General features: G+C 44.2%; 1 protein-coding gene across 1 annotated transcript in view; it reads right to left on the bottom strand.

The window, feature by feature from the left end:
- Positions 1-21271, bottom strand: part of plxnb2b (plexin b2b) — a 103112-nt gene that overhangs the window by 16307 nt on the left and 65534 nt on the right. Inside the window, exons 3-24 of the mRNA XM_071534723.1 lie at positions 19936-21065; positions 19350-19538; positions 19017-19142; positions 17935-18035; positions 16408-16534; positions 15310-15469; positions 14797-14908; positions 14128-14239; positions 13141-13242; positions 12873-12968; positions 12318-12405; positions 11715-11899; positions 10902-11050; positions 9186-9297; positions 8302-8438; positions 7681-7863; positions 6832-6943; positions 4678-4887; positions 3128-3307; positions 2389-2525; positions 1368-1468; positions 773-1002 (exon numbers count right to left, since the gene is read on the bottom strand). Of these exons, the coding sequence (XP_071390824.1) occupies positions 773-1002; positions 1368-1468; positions 2389-2525; positions 3128-3307; positions 4678-4887; positions 6832-6943; positions 7681-7863; positions 8302-8438; positions 9186-9297; positions 10902-11050; positions 11715-11899; positions 12318-12405; positions 12873-12968; positions 13141-13242; positions 14128-14239; positions 14797-14908; positions 15310-15469; positions 16408-16534; positions 17935-18035; positions 19017-19142; positions 19350-19538; positions 19936-21063 (4077 nt within the window). The 5' untranslated portion in view covers positions 21064-21065. The remainder of the gene's footprint in view (positions 1-772; positions 1003-1367; positions 1469-2388; positions 2526-3127; positions 3308-4677; positions 4888-6831; positions 6944-7680; positions 7864-8301; positions 8439-9185; positions 9298-10901; positions 11051-11714; positions 11900-12317; positions 12406-12872; positions 12969-13140; positions 13243-14127; positions 14240-14796; positions 14909-15309; positions 15470-16407; positions 16535-17934; positions 18036-19016; positions 19143-19349; positions 19539-19935; positions 21066-21271) is intronic.

The following is a 21271-nucleotide window of genomic DNA, read 5'->3' as shown; positions in this document are numbered from 1 at the left end:
AATATTGACAAATTCCCATCAGCAAGTTACCAGAGCGCAAAGTGATGTCTTATAATTTCTTACTTAGTCTGACCAGCAGCCAAAAAAAACCCAAAGTATTTATTTTATGAAATGAAAACATTTGTGAAGCTGTTACCAGCACACGTTTGACATTGTTATAATATTATCCCTTTATTTTCTATCGATCGACTAATTGATTGGCTAATTATTTCAGCCCTACAATAATCATCAAGGTAAATTTAAGTGCGCCCTATTAAAATATCATGGCTTAGAAGAGATACTAATGAGTGGAAAAGAATTCACCCACACATATGTAGCCAACACCTTTCTGCAACAGCAATCCTGTCTTATTAGGAAAGTTCACACTTCTCCTGCTATTCCTTCTTTTTCTCACTTCCGATATTGTACTCCACTCTAACAGCAAGATCCTGGTTTAAATGAAGAGAGGCTGGATCTAAAATAGATACTGAAAAAGGGACCGATAAGATCTGTGGTTAAGGTAAGGCTAAATGCAGAATTATCCAACTTTTTGATTTCTGAAATAAGAGTTTACTCACCTATTCTAAATCTTCAGGATATACTGTATACTATATTGCATACTGTAATGTATAATGAAACTATGACCAAAATAGTCATTCTTCTACATTCTCTAATTGTGTTAAGTTCTTGTAAATTAAATAATGGTGAACTTTAACAATTTATCAATTTGCTGGAACCCCCTCGAGGACCCCTGGTGGCCCCTCGGGCCCCACGTTGAGAACCACTGCCTTACGTTAATGAGGAAGGTCTTGGAGTTCAGAAGGTTGGAGAACTGGTTGAGTGCCTGGGTCACGGTGGCCCGTCGGGACTCGGGGATGTCCAGCTTGCCGGTGATCATCACGTCATTGGCTCCGTCCTTGGAGGGCAGGAAAAAGACCCGGTCGGTGTAGGTCTTGTAGTCCAAGAAGGGGATTCGTCCCTCGCTCAGGTCGTTGGTGTGGTCCTCCATCTCAATCATCAAGTCTGGGAGAGGGAAACAAGTAAATAGCACCTCGTTCCTTTTTAATATGAAGCTTTTGTCATGTGCGCGCTCCTCGTCCGTCTCAATCATTACGTCTGCGAGAGGCAGAGAAGGGAGCGCACTGCCGGAAAATAATGTCAACTGTGAAAGATTGTTTTTTATTACTCTTACCGCAAAACTGCTCCTCATAATGATGATAACATGATGTTAAGCGGGAAATTTATTCAATATGCTGCAGCACAATACATCAAAGAAATGTAATCGGAGCTATGAAGCACTTCATTATGTTATGGCTTCTTAGAGCAATGGATCCTTGGCGGGGCATTAGCGGTATTGCTGTGCTGTTGCACGGCTGCTCTGGAGCTACCTGTGAATTCCTTCTTGCAGCGGTCGCGCACGCTCTCCTCCAGATTCTCCAGCTGGTGTTTCACCTTCTCGTACTCCCTCTCCGCCTGTTGACTCTTCCTCCTGTGCAGATGCCATATCACACACACACACACACATCACTAGTGTCATGAAAACAAAGATGGTGGAATGATAGCCTGGGGAGGACTTTTATTCTCTTTGAAGAGGAAATTAGTCCTGTGAAATCATTCAAAGACTGGGTTAGGATCTATTGGCGATTCATGAGACAATTAAAATAGGCCATAAAACAATTCTCATGACACAGATATCTAAAGCTACTGGCTATGCCATACTATACTATGCTATACTAGCAATGTAATCTAGACGGGTATAATTTGGGAATATATGAGATATGTAGGGCTGAGCAAATAGGTTGACTTGTATGTTCAGATGTATATTTAGTAATGTTGGTGTCTTGCTTGTATGTTCTGTTGGCAGGTGAGTAGATATCAACTACTCCGCTTTAGTGATTTTGTATTTGTCTTTTCTAATCTATGTTTGGCTGTTTTGTTTGTGATCAACATCTGAGATGTCATGGTTTGCATCTATATTGAAACTAAAATAAAATCTAAACTAAAATAAAAAAAAGATATGTAATCTAGACTACATAAAACACTGAAGGCTTGTAAGTTATCAGTCTATCTGGGTGAATTTGGTTTACCCAGCTTCAGTTGCAAGAAAAAAAAAAACAATTTGGAAAATGTAAGCCTCCCGGAAAACAGTTTAAAAGACTAATGGGTTAAATGACCCAAAAAGCACCGAACCAGCGAGGCTGCAGTGTTATAATGTGATATCATCTGACTGCCTGTCAAACTGGCTGGGACTACTGAGAACAGAAGACACAGAGCTTCGAGAGAGGCAGGTTTCTCTGCTCCTCTACTGTCGAAAAGTAGTTGTCCTACTTTATTGTCACGAAATTGCAGCTCTTTACAGTGCATGTGAAGTAAACTAAAATAAACTAGTTTTGCATGACAGCAGCGTACCTGTAGCAGTAGACAGAGATGGCGATGATGAGCAGCATGGGCACGATGACAGCGGGGATGATGATGTAGAGCGGCACCTCGTACTTCCTCTCGTATCGCACCGAGCCCACCACCCACTCCCCTTTCCCAAACTTGATCTGTGGGGAAACAGACGAAGAATTACATCATCTGGAAAAGTGTTAGCCACAGATCTATTCAGGTGTAAAGTAAAGTGTGGACAGTGTTGAACAGGAGAAAGAGAGGGGGGAGAAGCTTCATAATTGGCCACGAATCGACTCTCCCTTGCAGTTGCAGGACATTTTAGCGTTTTTAAAGCGCCGGAGCTACCTGCAAGATGATAAGGCCAAATCAACTGAGTGAATGAATAAATGTTATGAGCCTGACACTTAATGATCAAGCACTTTTTGTACGCAGGTATCCTGTGCTATTGATAGTCTGCTGGTACCTTTTTTTTTTTTTTTTATGCTGCACACAGTAATTTCAGCCAGACAAATGAAACAATAGCTCACTTAGAGGGATTAGCAGGAGGGCAGGGTACTGTATTCATCAAAATTGTGGCTGAGCTGTAATTAAATATAATTATGGGCCTGTAGCTGCATGAAAGTTGTCCAAGCAGTGAAAAATGGGGTCTCAAGATGTACAGCAGACACGCCCCCAAATGTGTGCTCTAATCCATAAGTCTGTGTGTGTGTGTGTGTGGGTGTGTGTTTTGTCTTTGTGTGTCTGCGTCTGTTCTGACCAGCAGGTCCAGTGGCTCGGAGCTGGTGTCCCGGCGGTGGCGTTTGGAGCGAGCGCGGGGCTGGGTGGAGGGGGGGTCCAGGAACAGCTTGTCGTCCTGCAGGGTGTTGACCAGGCAGGGAACGTCGCCCACGTACGCCTGGGCCTCTTTGGCCGTCATCGCCCTGGAGAAGCCTCGACCCTACAAGGGGGAAAACGCACTGTAATACGATCGGAGTAGCGAGCGGTGAGAGTGAATTGTATCATGATGCTCCACTCAGCAGGCTGTAGCCCCGCATTTGTCATGATTGAACTATATGGAAGTTAAATTAATTGTTGCGTTTATACACTATCACGATGATGCTCTTGTTCAACTTAGGAGAATTGTAATATGATCACGTAGAGAGAAATATTAGGTTAGTGTCTTGTTTAATGTTTCTGCACTGCTCATCACTTGGATGCAAAGCCATATCGTTATTATGAACACACACAGCATCAGTTTTCAAGGTATTTTCATTTTTACTGTATGGAAAGGTAGAACAAACTGGCAGCACGTTTGTAGATTGGTCCCCCATTTGAGTGCAAAAAGTAATTGGAGAGATTAAGATTATATTAAACAGTAATTTTTGACTTTGTTTGCTACACTGAAATCACAAAAGATCTTTTTTTAGGTAAACTTCCAGATAATGCTAGTCTTGGCAATACTGCTGTACACTGCACTGCTCTAGATTATTCTGGTGCAGTATGAAGCACATGAAAGGTGAAATGAATGCAAGTAAACCAGGGTCTGAGTAATCAAACAGCCCACAAACCATTATGCTCCTGCTACAGAACAGAACAATAGACATGGACCGTTTTGGCAGATGCTTTTCCCAGCTAATTTCCCCAAAGAGTCTTACGGGAAAATTTAAGAGGAAAAGCCAACTGCTACCCTGGCCCATGTCTTCAGTCCTGCAGCGGGAGCCTGACATGTTCAAGCTGGTTTCATATCTCAAACTCTTGTTTACTTGTCATCGGTAGGGTAATTTGCAACAGAAAATTAATAAGATGACATTAAACCGAAAAAGATGCAAGCAATGACTGGAAAAAAAACCTGAAAATAAAATCTGAAGAGCATGGTGGTGTGGCTTGGTTGTATATTTCTTCAAGTCATTGCATATTAAGGATTTTTGAGGACACACTTGAGTGGTCACTGTATTTAATGTGTTTTTTATCTGTTCATTCATTATGGATAGAAATAAAAAAAAATGTGTCCTAATTGCAAATACTAATGTACTTTCACCTCAGTTATGTAATTTGACATCCAAAACAATAAGAGCACAGAGCCAAAATATGAAATGTGTTGCTATTCACATATTTTTCAGCTCATTGTGTGTGTGTAGTGAAGCCTATCATAATATAAGCAGCTGAAGTGTGAAAATCTTGTAACTGCAAGTCTGCATTTTCTCAGTTTCTTTTATTCTTAAGTCAGAAAATAACAGCGTTTATCTTAATTCCTTTACATGGAGAGGCTGACATTTCAGAAACACAAGGCTTTCATGCTTGACGGGAACCTGGGCAGCCTGTACTCACGGTGACGATGATGATGCTGGTCTCGGTGATGAACTTCTTGGACAGCTCGTTGAAGAAGGGGTCGGGGTGGTAGTCGAAGGGCTTCAGCTCCTTCACCCAGTTGTCCAGCTGGATGTAGGTTCTGAAGAGCTGGCTCTCGTAGGAGCGGTTCACCGTTGGCGACAGGAACTGGATGACCGTGTCGTTCTTGCTGTGGGCCTTCTGGCGGTACTGGAGGAAGAATAAAACCACAACAACTGGACATAAACAACAAGACCAGGTCTACCGCAGAGTATAAAACACATACAAAAGTAAAACAAGACATATCAACAAAGAATAAAACCACACGGGACAGTGTTTTCAGCATTCACAATATAGAGCAGGATTAGAGATAGAAAGCAAGCAGTGGGCTTTGAGAGCTTTTTTGAAAGAGGCAGTGAATTACTGTTTTTATTGTGTGAGAGGAGAGAGGATCCAGGGAGTGGGGTGGGAAAAAAAGCCCTGTTTGGTAAGAGGGGGAAGGAGGGCAGACAGTGGAAACAAGTGTCTGTCTTTTTAATCACTGTATTAAAACACCAATCTGCCATCGCAGAATGGTAGCCTCTGTTGAATCACAACCTCTGTTGTATCATCCCATGACTGGCTTTGTTTATCATGTCTTTGATTCACTGGACTAAGGATATTTTTGTCACTCTGAAATTGTTTGACAGAGCTTTTGATACAGTGCTGACAACATGTGACAGCTGAACCTAAGTCCTCCACGCATATTGAAGCTTCAAAAAGACTTGCTTACATCCGGAGTGTTTTGAAAAAGTAAAGCTGACCTATATTTTGAATTAGGCTGGTTTGAGTTGACCATCTTTTGTCATTCAGTGGAACAGCAATAACACTTTGTTGTCCTTGTTAATTTCTTTGCACACCACCTTCACTATCACAGTTCCAGCAGCTATGACATGGATTTGTACCTAGCTCTGTGCAGTGCGGTCACGTTTAGCTTCATTTTAGCATGAAACACTGTTGTGTGTTTACATAAGTGAGTGTAAATAGTGTACGAGGGTGTATGTGTATTTAGGTGTATGCCTAGCTGTGTGTAGTGCTCCAGTTTGGCTTGATTTGAGCATGAAACACTCTTTATTGTGTACTCACAAAAGTAAGCGTAAATAATGTACATGGGTGTGTGTGTGTGTGTGTGTTTAAAATCAAAGCCAAGTGCTAGAGGGCTTCTGCGGCAAAAAGTACATATGAGATTCTTTGGTGTGAGCCGCTAAACTGACCTGCAATATAATTAACATGCCCTTACCACGGGCCAGCAGCCATAATGACTCCAAATATTTGGGTCTAGTTCAGCGGATAGACTCCCACCAAGAGAAGCTTATGAAGTTGACCTGCCAAGGCCTTTGAGATAACATTTTGCATCTGCTGCTAGTTTGTGGGAGCTACAAGTCTTTCCAAATCTCTCCTGTCCCTGGGTGGCAGGGACTGGGGACTTGGACGGGAGTTCAGCAAAGTAGAGCAGAGCGGTGCAGAGCAGCCTAGTCACATAATCTTCTGCAACCTTAATGCCTGTATTAAATTTAGCCGTTAAATGAAATGAACAAAATTTCTACAGCTTAGACTGCCCAGTACACTGGAGGGCAGGCGTCGGCAAGCGGCGTGCAGCTCATTCAGGTTCCCTGGCAGAATCAAGCCGAGTTGATTAAGCTGGACGAGGAACACGGTTCTTTTTTTGGTGAGGGGGGAAACAGTGTTGCTGCTATCTGCAATCTTACAGGTTTAAGGATTTATGGTTTAAGAAGTGAGATGAAGTAATGTTGGCTTATGGAATCTCACTGATCAGTGGAAGGAAGGAGGAGTGGAGGTGTGTGTGTGTTGGGGGGTGGGGTGGTAGGACTGAGTTTGAATGAATCTCCACTGAAGTAGTAGCAGCGGTCTCATGAGATGCAGGGAGATCGATGGACAGCGCTAGTGCTGCTATTAGGGGAATAGGTACAAGGGATGGAAAGGAAGAAATCATCAGGGACAAAGAGAAGATCATGGGAAAGAGACAGAAAGGGAAAGAATGTGTGAGAGCAAAAAATGATGTTTGAGAGAGAGAGAGAGAGATGGATGATCAACAGGCAGGAATGTAGAAAGAGAAGGCGGTGCACACACACACACACACACACACACACACACCTCAATGGGAGCTGGTTCTCCAGTCAAGTCGTCTCCCTGGGGCTTGACCTTCATGATGGCAGCCTGGATGAGGTCAAAGCCGGAGCCGGTCACCACAATGGTCCTCCCTCCACTGAAATATGCAGAAACACACACACACACACACACACACGCACGCAGAGAAACAAATGTATGAGCATAGGTGTACATACACAGACAGAGACAAGCACATAGGGAGTTTTAAAGGATGACAGACACAGTTCTTAAATTGCACCTGGGGTAATTTTCACTGGAGATGAAAACAAATTAGTTTAGCCCACAAGCAGCCTATTTCAAAGTTGTCTGTTGTTCCAGTCTGTATGCCTAATCACTCACCATAGTGCTTTCAATTGCAGAGAAAAGCAAGGTAACCGTCTGATGCATCCATTTTCAACAGTCATCAAGCAGTTTGTTACAACATCAAAGACTAGCATTCACACCCCTTTCAGCCAATCAGAAGTAGCTATTCAAAATAGTCTGCACACACACAGGCATACTCAGCAACTCTTAGAGGACAAATAATAATAAAAAAAACAAAAAGGTTCTTGCCATTAAAGACCTTTATCAAGGTTGCAGACAAGTATAAACTTTCAGTGCTCAGACACAATGGCATGATGGGGCTTTTCTGAAGTGTTCCACCCCCCACCCCCACCAAAAAAAAAATTGACCTTGTCAATGCCACATATCAGTTTCTTTTTATTTTTTTTTACTTTTCTATGATCAAAACAGTGGCACAGCATACTATGAAATGTTTCTTGAGAAAGCACAGCAGTAAAAACACAAAACAGGAACAGAAGCTAAACAGCTAGCATGTTGCTGAATTAAACTGACCAGTCGAAGCTGCCTTTGGGGTCGTGGTCCAGCAAAATGGGGTTTTCCAAGAACTGAAAGGCACTGGGGATGGACGTTGTGGTCCTCTTTCCATACTTTACTGTGACGGCGAGGAGACCGGAGGGCACCTTCTCTGCCCGGTACTCTTCCGTCCTACAGGTGATCTCTGCTCCAAACCGCTCCCTGCCAACACAAGGACATAACTCAGCGCTGGCTAAGGGGTCACACAAGGTCACCGTGCAGCGGAAGCCAACATGGCAGCGCCCTGACAGCTTGTTAAATCCTGGCTTTGCTGCTTCTATAGCTCGTTATTTTCCTGTTACCTCAGCCTAAAATGTCACCACGGACTGGTTTCGACAGAATACTCGTTGTCACCACTGCAAGGGAAAATGGGCAGGGGAAAAAATCCTGCTTCTGACACTAAAGTTAAGGTCAATTCCATTTTCACTTCAGGAATGACGGGAAAAAAATCAATTTGTGGGCTTCAAAGTCTGCGTACAGTAGAATTTGCATAGAGTACAATGTCTGAATAACAAGTAGTACTTATCAACTGAAGAGAGTGAAGTGAAACAGAATTGGTCTTCGGCATGAATGACAATTATTCAGGCAAGAAATCCTTACACAGTGCAGTCCACCCCTCCGATGGTGACCTGGACATCATCCTTAGTGCCAGTGTCCAGGTTGGTCCCAGAGATGGTGATGAGGGTGCCCCCCGCTTTGGGACCCCTAGTGGGCTGCACCTCCTGGGGAATCGGGTCCTGGTAGGGGGGTTCAAGATGCAGCATAAATAAACACAAGTCATCTTTCCCCTGCTAGGATTTTAAAACACACACACGCTCCAGCCCACAGGCAAACAGCCGCTTGCATATGCAAGAGCAACACACACAGACAAATATACTTGTGTTCTGTCATACACACACACACTCACATTTTCTCTCGCCCCCTTGATCTCTCCCTCTCTATCAGAAACATACACACACACGAACACACATGCATACATGCACCACATCTGCCTCAATTTGCTGAGCAAACAGTTAGGCGGAGCACTCCCCTGTGGGGAAGCTTTAGCGGAGCCAGAGATATGAAAAGCCAGTTAAATAGCTACGCTGTAGCCTGTTAAAGTATTAGAAGGAAGCGGGGCCTACTGCACAGCATCTGGTTAAAGAGAAATGCATACATATTCTGGCTTATCGTACAGTGCATTACCATTGTAATATGACAGCATCTATGCGCTTAATTTACCAATACATTAGGGTATTGTATTTGTAAATTCAACTTAAATGACACGCCCTTGGTATGTTGCGATAAGGGGCTCTCTGCAGCTAGGAAATGGAAAATATAATAGAGACCATAAAACAACCAAATCAGCTGAAAGCTTTTGGACGTGTTCATTTTCTGGGTCAAAAGTTCTACGCCTCTATACTGGAAGTGCAGTTTAGGAGAGAGTGTGAGAAAGAGAGAGAGGGACAGAGAGAGAGCGAGAGAGCGAGAGAGAGAGTGTTTACCCTGTAGGTGAAGTAGATGGAGGAGGTTCCTCTCTTCCCCCCCTCTACCTCCACTTCCACCTGGCCCCAGTGGCTGTTCTGCGGGTCCAAGGGGCTGATCTCACACACCACACTGGACAGGAGGAGGAAAAAAGGGAATAGAGAAGACATTTTAAATCTGTATTCCCAGTGAACACTCAATTACACCCAATTTAAGAAAACATGTATTCTATTCCTATGACTTGGGGCAATCCGATCACTATTTATGAACCTAAACAACTCTTGCAAACCAAGACTCTAATCTGTATGACTTGTACTTCCTCACAGCCTAGTGCTGCTCCATTGGTAATGAATGGGAGACGGGCTCATATGTTTCTCCAAATTTACACATTCAAATTAGCCATTTCTGTACATCAGATATAAGATATTGGGGGGGGGGTGCTTCTCTCTTGATTCAAAGTGGTGAATATTACTGCATTATAATAACAGTCAGTGTCCACTTTATTAGTTACACCACCCATTTATGCGAACAGCTCTCTGCTCCAGACAGTGATATTGTTGTGGCTGTTGCTCAGTATATAAAGCGGGCAAACATGCTCAAGAGGTTCAGTTTGTGCTTGACTAAACCTTAATGACTAAGTGACTTTGAACGTGGCATGATTGCTGGTGCCAGATGGGCCGGTTGTAGCATCTCAGGAACGGACCTCCTCCTGGGATTTTAGCACACTATAGTGTCTGGAGTTTAACGAGAACGGCGTGATAAACGAAACGCATCAAATCAGCTGCATTCCTGAGGCCAAAAATCGAGTCGCTGATGAGAGAGGAAAATTAAACTCCTTCAAGCTAACAAGTATGCAAGTATTAGCTCAGTCAGTACAGCAGTGGTGTGCAGACGGGCATCTCAGAACGCAAAACTACGTCAAACTTTGAAGTGGATGGGCTACAGCGGCAGAAGACCATCTTGGGTTTCACTCCTGTCAGCTAAGGACAAGAAGATGAGGCTACAGTGGGCATGTGATCGCCAAAACCGGATAACTGAAGAGTGGAAAAAAACAATCTACCTCCAACGAATCCCGGTTTGTGTTGGAACATGCAGATGGCAGGGTGAGGATTTGGCGTAAACCTGATCCATCCTGCCAGGTGTCAACACTACTGGCTGGTGGTGGAGGTGTAATGGTGTGAATGTTTTCTTGACACACATCAGCTCCTTTTGTACCAACTGAGCATTGTTTGAACACCACTGTGACTTTAGTGCATTTGAGTGACTTTAATGTTAGTTGAATGTGCCACCGAAAAACCTGCAGCGTAGGCCGAGATCCCTGTGGAACATTTCCAGCACCTGGGTGAATTCATGCCTCGAACAATTCAGGCTGTTCTGGAGGCAAAGGGGAGTCATACACCTGATAAAGTGGCCACAGACTGTATTTCAAGTAGCATTCCCCTTTAAGAGAGTGCTTCTGTTTCTGAATCAACCTCTGTCTGGAGACGTTTTTCCCCAGACTTCAGATCGATAGAATGGGCATAATGAGCTAATTAAAATATCCACCCAGGCTAGCTCAAGGAAAGGCAAAGCTATCATCATGCTGATAATGTATCCAAAAGGTAACTTGTGATGAAACCTGTCCATACAGTGTGTGACTAACGGCCTGCAATGGGAAGTGTGTGAGTGTGTGTGTGTGTGTGTGTGTGTGTGTGTGTGCTACGCGTCTGGATGAATACGTCTGGCTGCATAATTACCTAGTGGAGACAGAGTACTTGTCCTCCTGATGGATACATGGCTCCCCCACCACGCTGATGCTCTTAATGTCTTCCTTATGGATGCCTAGGTTGGAGCCGCGGATGGTGATGGAGATGCCTCCCTGCATGGGGCCAAAACGAGGGATGATCTGGATGAGGAGATGAGGAGATGAGGTGTGGGGGTGGATTTAGGGATGGAGAAGGAAGGGATTTAAAATGGATTTTAGATTAAACAGATTAGTTGTGCAATAAGAACATAGAAGAGATTTACACGTTCTGTTTAAATGTGCTGTATAACAGAAGCTAAAATGGTTGGTATTCAAGGATGAGGTTGAAAATTATGGCTATATTGTGTGTGTGTGTGTGTGTGTGTGTGTGTGTGTGTGTGTGTGTGTGTGTGTGTGTGTGTGTGTGTGTGTGCATTATGCGTGTGCGTGTATGTGTGGTAAACTATCTGACATTGACATCAACACAATTACTGATGGATTCTTGTCAATGACAATGAGGCACCAACAATCAACTGAGCAAAGAAAGAATTGATCCAATCTACACGCAGTCAAGATCAGCGCATCGCACCCTCAAGGAGAGGCAGACTTTGAACTCCTTCATCGACAGAAAGATGAAACCCAGCCAATAATCCGTTCCAATCAATAATCCAATCACCAAAGTCAATTTCCTTTGACAGCTAATTACACGTCAACACAGCATGTACTGTTTCCAGTTCAAAGGACAACGACAAGACATGACAACTACAAGACATGACAACTACAAGACATGACAACTACAAGACATGACAACATCGTAACGACTCACATCAGTGATCTGGGGGTCTGGGCACGCCGTGTCATGGGGATCCTCTGACCCATTTTGGTCAGAAGTGCACAGCTTGTCATACACACAGGCCTTCCTCTTGGCGCACCACACACAGCTATACTTGGGGTTGGCGTTCTTACAGAGACTACAGTCCTCCCTTCCCACGGAGCAGTTGTAGAGGGTAACTGTAAGGGAAGAGGTGAGGGACGCATTCAGGGGGAAAAGAAATGAAAAGCCACATTTTGTATTGTATTGATTTCCTAACATCTGTGTGTGTGTGTGTGTGTGTGTGTGTGTGTATTCTGAATGAATGATGAGATGTCTGTGTTCATATCTGATGAAGTCATTTGGATCTTGACAGGGAAAATGTAAAACAGACCTCTCAGTCACTTGTTATGAATGCCGTTGAATACTCCAAAGTCTGTCAAATTTTAATTTGATGATTTAAAATCATGTAGTCATTACCAATCAATTCTCTGTTTAATTTTCAATTTAAGATCAAAGGCAGCTTCCTCAAATCCAACCAGGGCCCCACACTGGGACCAGGAGTGAACACACAGGGCATTCTAAGTAAGGACTCCCCATTAAAATGTGAGAGCGTACCGTTGAGCGTGCTGTCCATCTTCTTGCCCGACTCCTTGTCCTTCACGTAGAAAAGAACATTGGTCTCCTGTGACTTATCGTAGGAAAACTAAGAAATTGGAAGAAAATGAATTATTAATACAGAATCCAGTGATTAATGGCACTTAAGCTCTTCTCAGCAAACAGTGTGGGCTGTCGCTCCCCCATGCCAAAGGAAGAAAGAAAAAAAATTCATACCCAGTTTGGCAGACTTTCAGCAGAAGAAATCAATGTTAGAAAAGAACATAGCTGGGGGCTAGGCACTGTTTGAGTTTCCCAATCACAGAATTCACAATTTAAAGATGGAGCTAAAATAACCCCAATGAGGAGAGTCTGTCCATTAGAGGGAGCTAGAGAATATCGGAGGGACTGTACAAACCAGGTAAAGGGTGATTTGATTTAAGCCTGGAACATAATGTCAATTATTTTCCGTTTAATGTCTTTTCTCTGTCCACTTCAGTGTGGACAGAGAGGCAGTCAAGAGCATGCACTACTAAAGAACTATATGTCAAGCAACTAGCAATCAGCCATACTGACATTGAAGCCACTGAAGCTGTAGAATGGCCCCTGCTCAGAAAGAAGATCCTCCTCCATGTTTCTCATCAATTCGGTGCCAATGGTGAAAGAGTGGCCCTGGAGAACCGAACAAATAAAAGAGGAAAGATGATGTATTCACTATGACAAATTGTGTGCAATCTGGTTCACCGTGACCCTGCTGACACGCTCAACTTCCAACTGTTTAAACAAGTTGAGTAGTCTGTAATATCCACAAATACTGTAAATTCAGCTGCCTGTGTCTTAATACCTGGTACAGGGCCAGATTGATGCCCTCGAAACTGATGGTGGTCTTGAAGCCCACGGGGATAAGCACGGGATCTGGATTCTCGAACTGAGGACACCTCGCTCCCTATAGGCAGGCACAGAAACAAATCAGATACTCCCACCTTCCGTCATTTACATTTTAAATATGCAAACCACTTAACGGACACCCTCATCCGCAGCGACAGATAAGTGTATCGCTGGAACATCTGCTGACTTGTAAATTGATATCCTCCACCCTAGAACATTTGTCACGCAAGATGGTGGCAGCTGATACTGGGATTTGCGTTTTTTATTAATTTTTTGGGGGGGAATTTGGATCACTTAATTGCCATGTCAAGTGTGGTAATTAGGTGTCTTTCTAAAACTTTTGGCAGTGTTTGTCACACACTATCAGAGACGGTTGCAGTTGCAGTAATGATGCAACATGCCTGGGGTTGGGGTGCGGTGTCCTTGTCACTGAGGCCGCGGCCGCACTGATCCGTCGGAAAACAGAACAGAATTATTGACGGATAGATTTCTGTCCGTTGGTTTGTTTTGGAATGTCAACACGGTGGGCGAGGCAGAAGTACAAGAAAGTAAAGCTTTGTTCATAACAGTGCAACTTCATAGAAAAAAGACAAAACAGACTATAAAGTATAAATCAAATAAGGAACTGACCAGGAAAAACGACAGTCATCCCAACGTTATACCAAGCTTTCTTAATTTTATCTTTGTTTTGGTCGTACCGTTCTGTCTGTGATCGCCACTATTTTTTCCACAACAAATGTAGGGACACCTCTGATTGGCTAAACGAGCATTGAAAATTAATTTCAATGAACAGAGAAGGACAGACACAGCGGCCTGGACAGGGAAGCATACTGGGGTGTGTGACTCTAAACAAACTTTTCTACCCAGTATTATTACATTATTATGTTGGCCCAGTAGCATACTGGGCCAACATAATGGAAATTTGACCCTTTAGGTGACAAACCTGACGGTGTTTGATGATGTTGTTCCCCACCACGGCGTCGTCCATGTCACTGCAGGTGTGGTCACGTGTGTTCCACTGGCAGCCCCACGGACTGGCCACGCATGACATGCACCTGAAACGCACACACACACACATAAATACACCCCGAAGATAAGAAAATGCTTTCACACACATAATTAGGCATGAGCATACAAACAAAAACACACACACAAACAAAATCTAAACATGCAAACTCATCAAAGAGCGTCCGGCACAAAATCTATGCTGCTGACAGTGAAATGGATCTCTGCAACTTCACATAAACAAAGCTCGTTCATCACAGATTCCTCTGGATGGAAAAAAACAAAAAGAGTGCGCTCGGGAAACAGAGGGGAGCGAGGCAGAAGGAAAAAAATAGGGAGATCGACTTTCATTTTTTGATTAATGAAAAGGAAACTGAGGCAATTTCCTCAGCTTGGTAATACAAGGGGAAGAGAAAATGCAAGAGGTGCATTCAAACCTACCATGCATCACAATTTACACACAAAGCAATCCTCTCTCATCTGTTCTTGCGCTGTGATTCATTTGCATCAAGGTTGTCAGTTGATGCTGCGTTCTGTCTCGCTGTGTTTTTTTTTTTCCAGCCAGAGACAGACAGAGAAAAAGCGAGAGATTAAGAATATGACTCACGGCGTGTTTTCAGCTTTCCTCACTGTGGCAGCGCAATTATAAAACTTGAATTCCCGCGTGGCCAGCTCCACACTTTCGTTGACAAAAATCTTGACGGGCACTGCCACAAAGTCTGAGGGCACAACAAAAAGAGGGTTGAAGTGTATTACATGAGCTGTGCGTGTGTGTGGAAAGGAGGGGGTGGATGGGCAAATATATAACACATTTATGAATGGGGTTGGTGGTTTCTGAGTGTTTCAAATAGAGAGGGTGACTTAAGGGATAATAGATAACCATGTAATTTATCCACTTGAGGACCAAATACAGGAAAAAAAAACCCATTCTGATGGATAAGACATGGCCTCTAAATCATTTCTGACAGGGAACAACCTAAAACACCCTTAAACTAATTATGTATTAATTATAATCTTTAAAACTTTCAGAGTTATAATGGAGAGCGACAGGCAACTGCCACGCCAGAGGCAGTATAAGAAAAAAAAAAGAGAGAGAGCAGGTTAATTATAAAGGCCAAACCTTGGTCCTCAGGTGTGGGTGGTATATCAGAAGGGAGGGGCAAGGCACAGGTGACCTGACCGGAGTCGGACATGGTGCCCTCGCTCCGGAACGTCCGAAAGACGCAGCGCAGGCGGTCAGAAGCCCCAATGGAGGGGAGGGAGGGGATGTTGATCTCCACCTGGACAGAGAAGAAACACAAAGGAATGGGAACACCGCGGTGGCTGAAACGGACTGGTTTTAACAAAAAGCATTATCTCTCATTACTTGTTCGGCGAATGATTTCACATTAAATTCATTTCATTCACTTCTCAGCTAGCTGTGCGATTCAAGCACCACGGTAGTGCTGCGAGGTTACAATACAGGCTCTGTTTCCTTTTTAAAGCTCGAGAGAAAACGGAGATTGAGGGAGAGGGAGAGGTATTGTGGATGGGAATAGAGAAGAATGAGTCAGAGACGTAGGGGAAGAGAAGTAGTCAGGAAGCAGAGGAGGGGGGGAGAAAAGTTGGAGAGAGAGAGAGAGCGCACACAAGAGAGCCTCTCCATCTTCAGACTGCGAGCACAATCAGCCAGGTGGGTTATAATAAGCCAGTTTGGAGTTTTCTGGATAGATCAATACAGGGCAGAAAGACCAAGAGCCCAGGGTCACTGATTCACAATGGAAACAGTGTATTACTAGCTGTGCTTGTTTGTGTGATGTGCATGAGAGTAGGTATGAGTGTGCCACAGAGAGAGAGACAGAGAGAGAGAGGGAGAGAGGGAGAGAGAGAGAGAGAGAGAAAGAGAGAGAGGGGAGACACAGCAGAGAGAGGGGAGACACACCAGAGAGAGAGAGGGGAGACACACCAGAGAGAGAGAGAGAGCGAAAGAGAGAGACAGAGAGAGAAAGAGAGAGACAGCGAGAGCGAGCGACAAAGACAGAGCGACAGAGAGAGATACAGCAGAAAGTGAGAGACACACAGCAGAGAGAGAGACAGAGAGAGAGCAACAGAGACACACAGCAGAGAGAGAGACAGAGAGAGAGAGAAAGAGGCAGAGAGAGAAAGAGGCAGAGAGAGAGTGAGACAGAGAGAGAAAGTGAGTGAGAGAGAGAGAGTGAGAAGAGAGCCACTGCTGTACCTGCTGAGTCTTTTTACAGGAGAGGTTGGGGGGATAGAAAGAGACAATCTTGACACACTGCTGCCTGGGGCTCCACAGCCAGCCGTTCTTCTCCTCTGCCCGTCGGCACTCAGACCTCCTGGTACACCTTCAGACGAAGGATGAACAACTCCCATCAGCCACTGTTCCACATGCCCTAAACACTTTCTCAAGGCCTCAGAAAACAATGCCTATGGTCTCTAATAACAGATGTGCTTTTATAAATAACAACCCATGCCCAAGTGATATCAAGTATGGTCTGTGTTGTACAACTGAGAGAAGGAAAATAAAGTTTTGATTAGGTTAGATCAGAAAAAAACGTAATGTCCTCGTGGAGGCAATTTGTTTTGCAGCTCAAAAACACAGTTAGAGCAGACAAAAATTATTTCAACATTCAACACACAATTATATCACATGAGAGAAGTGGAATAAAATAAATTAATGATTAATAATAATACAAACAAATGTTATATTAAAATATGTACTGTACAATAATAATACAGCTTCAGAGTTTCAGTGCTTTGTTATCAACCCTCAGGTGACACATAAATATCAAGATATGCACATATCACGTACACACTATAAAGTACATACAATATAGCACGTACATGTCCCGACAAAGTGCATACAATTAAGTGCACACCATATAATGTAGTGTCACAAGCGCTACATTATACAAGCGCAAAACATCTTGAGCACAAAAAGAAATAGAAATAATGGCCAAGATAAGAACAAGCAAGCTTAAGTTAAGTGCATGTAGTCTCGGAGTTAAAGTTCATATGTTCTAAAACGGTTGCAGCAGTGTGGCCTAGTGATTTGACAGGCGGTTCATAACCAAAAAGGTCACAGGTTTCAGGTTCAATGTACAAGTTGTTCTGGATGAGAGTGTCAAATAAATGCTTAAAATGTAAATGTCAAATTCAGGGTTCTCAGATGATGACCGGTGATCTAGAAAAATGTCTTCTTTCATATTGTAATGAATTGTTCATCTATGACCTGGCCAGTGATCTGAGCCAATGTGTGTCAAAACTAATAACAGGAATATTGATCCGTAAGCTTCACCTATTTTTGCTATATTTTTTTTCAGGATTTCGTTTTTTTTTTTAAAACACAAAATGATTCCCAGTTATTTCCAGAGGGAGACAACCGTTTTCTGTTCCTGATCAACATCCCTGTAAAGTACATGATACAAACGACCCGAGTGCCTCTACCCTCCAAGGACTGATAAATATGGGCTGATGGGAGTAAATTGCACAGACTACCTTCACTGCATGAGGCTGACAAACAGCTTTAATTCCTTACGGCTCCGCGGACAACGGGAGATGGAATATAAACACCGAGGGGTACTGAGAGAGTCAGCAATAAAACACTGAACAAATACCCTGCTGTGATTTACAGATGGAATTGGGTGTGTGTTTGTGTTAGTATTTGGCTGTGAGCGTCTATGTATGTATGTGTGCATGCATGTGTGTGTGTGTGTGTGTGTGTGCGTGTGTGTGTGACGCTTACCTGCCCTCCAGGACACACCAACCACAGTAAGGATCCCTCAGTTCCACGCATGATTGGCAGTCAGTCTTCAGGTGGCACGTCTGCACCGGCACCTTGGTGATCTGGCATATTACAACGTGAAATATTACTAAAAAGCACACCTTAGGGGAGATGCTACACAAAATATAAAGCACTTAAAGTACAGCTAGCAATATTCCTAGTCAGTCCTGTCACAGCATACAGGGTCAGTTGTTTGCTTCCCACATTCCATAACTCAACTAATTCCCTGAATCCAAGCACTTAATACCATGTGCATTATATCCTGTATCAAATGACTAGCATTGGTGCAGGCCATATTTGACCAATCATATACCAACTGATCTTACTAGGTCATTGTTCGTGAAACAACTTGTATTATTCCCCGACCCCGAACACCCCCTCCACTGCTACTTCACCCTCCTTCCCTCAGGTCGCAAAAAGAGGACACAGGTGCAGAAGGACTCGCTTCGGCAAAAGCTTTGTTCCCCTCTGGCACACATGCACTAAATAGCCCCCCCCCCCCCCCCTTCTATAGAATTGCTGTTTGGAAATGTTGGAAATGTCTGTATGTTTGTAATTTATGTTTGTATCTCTCTGGTCTCTGTATGGAATGTTATCTTGTCTTATCTGTACATGTATTCGCTGCGCCTGTGTAGAAAGAATTTCCTCTCAAGGACAATAAACTACCTATCCTATCCTTATCCTTCTTATGAGGTAACAGGTAATATGTAGCTCAGAGCAAGGCACTGAGTAAGTAATTTAGACGTACTAAAGCTCTGGTTATGTAGTCACTTTCTCATGAAACACATACTTATCTCTGTCTATCAAGACTGCACACACAGGACATACTAAGGAAATACATGTCAACTTCCTTTGTGGTAAAGACAGTCAGATACATAATCCATAATGTCTTCCTTTAACATAGAATAGTCAAATAGAGTTACAGCTCACAATATCAGAAAGGATGTTGGTGCTAGTGAAGAGCCAATTATCAAATGGCTTGATTTTAATAAAGGCAAACAATCAGTGTGAGACGTTTTAGAGAAGGCCGATGGCAAATGCACCTTTTTCTCTGTGGTGATGTAGAGGTGGCTGTGGCTGAGGTCAAAGAAAAGGTTCTTGTTGACCTTCTCTCCAATGGTGTCTCCAGGACTCTTGCTGTATACATCTGGGTTGGTGGTCAGGTGTGCCTGGAGAGAGAACATAATTAGAGGATAATACTGTGAGACATGAGGTCGATAGGACTGCTAACCTCTTTGAAATGGGCCACTACAGAGTACCAACTTTTCCTTGCTCATCATTTTCACCACCTCCTCCAATTCCCCTGGCCTCTTTCCCTTAAGTAGGAGTAGAGAGGAGAGGAGAGGAGAGGAGAGGAGGAGAGGGGAGGACTCTACCTTGAAGACCTCTCCCTGGCTGTTTCCCAGGAAGGCGATGGTGTGATCGTTCTCCATAGCGATGGCTACAGCGGTCAGTTGGCCCTTCTTGGTCACCACAGCACTGGCCTCTAAGGCAAATTCTGGCTTGCTGGCCAGAGGGGAGGGCAGGAAGTCTGCACCACACTTGAAGTTCTCCAACGTATCCTTCTACAAAGAGAAAAGGCATACATTTTTAGTATGAGTGGGTCCAAGTAGGAAACAAACCCCTCACCTTGGTGGTGTTGGTGCTACGCTCTACTCTACTAAATGAGCTATATAGGATGATTTGGGGTGAGTTGGGGGTACAGGGAAAAGAGAGATGGAGGGAAGGGAATGAGACACAGAAAATGTGAGATAGACAAAATAAGAGCAATAAAAAGATCTGCAGTTGTCTTACAGAACAAAGTAAAAAACTAAGTTGTTAAAATAAAAAAGTGACACATCTGTGCATTATTGATTACACAAAGAGGAATTCTTCTCAAACAAATCTCCTTCTCGTTCTTTTATCTCAGATAGATTCTTTGAACTAAGTGAGCCAATGAGGCTGACACAAACAAGCACTTACGGCAATTTTAGATGTACAGAATTCGTCTGTCTTGGATGAGTAGGGGATGTCCACAGCCGCCCTACCGGCAATTTTCCCCGAGTCGCTGTAACAGGCGCTGATAATGTCCACCAGCCGCTCATTGATGAAACTGAGCGGGTACATGCAGAGGGCAGATTCTGCGGCATCGTCGTCCATACTGGCCACCATGAACAGAACTTTGTTCCAGGTGTAGACTTTGCCGTACTGGCCCGACTCAGTCATGCCCCGTGCCAGCTCCTTGCCCGGAAAGGCCACGTACGCAGCCTGAACTTTGTTGTATCGGTTCTGAGGACCGCAGTTCAACTGGAGCTCCGTGTGGGAGTAGTAATGGTGATCGTCCTCGCAAAGGCGAGACACAAAGGTCAGGTTTTTGTTGTCCGTACCGTCGAGCGTCCGCGAAAACAAGAAGTAGACAAAACCATCCTCTTTGAAGGCGTGGCGGAAGTCGTGCAGGTACTTGGGAACAAAAGGTGTTGTCTGCACCGTCGATGCCTCGATGATGCTCTCAAACACTACCCAATCACGGTAATCCTGAAGGATACGTGTGCTGATGAGTTTTGTACTGTCCAGGCTTCCGTAGCCCTTCCCAACAAGGAACACACTGAAGTTGTGTCTATCTTTAGCGTAGGTGGACATAACACCAACCACATTCACGTTGTCCTCTATGCTAGCTACATAAGTCCTCTCTCCCTTACTGTCACTGTAATACAACTGCTGTTCCACATTGGTCAGGTTGAGGAGGGAGCAGATGCCTCGGTAGCGGCTGCCACAGACTATGAGCGAACTGTTGGATGGATGGACGAGCAGGAGTTTGTTGAGGTTGGGCATGGGCTTTGTGTCCTGGCAGGCTGAGGCAGGAGGCGTACAGGTCCGGGCGTCCTCCTTGGGGCCCGTCTCGGCACGGGCCTCCAGCTGAAGCGATGGCCCCAGCTGGAAGATGGTGTTGACCGCCCCCAGGTAGATGCGACCGGTCTGGGGGTCCTGGACCACGTTGTTGATGGCGGTCTCGGAGGAGAAGTCCATGGGGACGTTGTGGTTCTCCTCCTGGCCTTGTGAGGCCGACAGGCAGAGGAGGAGGAGGAGGAGGAGGGAGACCCAGCTTGCCATCTCTGGGGAGAAGAGCAAGGGAGAGAGGTATTTCATTATTAATGTAGTCAAACGCACACACAAATACACTCATTTACACATGCACATACACTGTCAGGAACACAAAGATTACAGAGTAGGTGTGGGGGAACACACCCATCCATCCACCAATGCACGCACACACGCACGCGCACACACACACACACACACACACACACTCACACAATAT

The sequence above is a fragment of the Centroberyx affinis genome, unplaced genomic scaffold (assembly GCF_046629955.1).
Source record: "Centroberyx affinis isolate AG114_WGS23_722 - 3 ecotype Tasmania unplaced genomic scaffold, CSIRO-AGI_Caff_v1 ptg002607l_1, whole genome shotgun sequence".
NCBI lineage: Eukaryota > Metazoa > Chordata > Actinopteri > Beryciformes > Berycidae > Centroberyx > Centroberyx affinis.
This window is presented reverse-complemented; position numbering and strand designations above follow the sequence as displayed.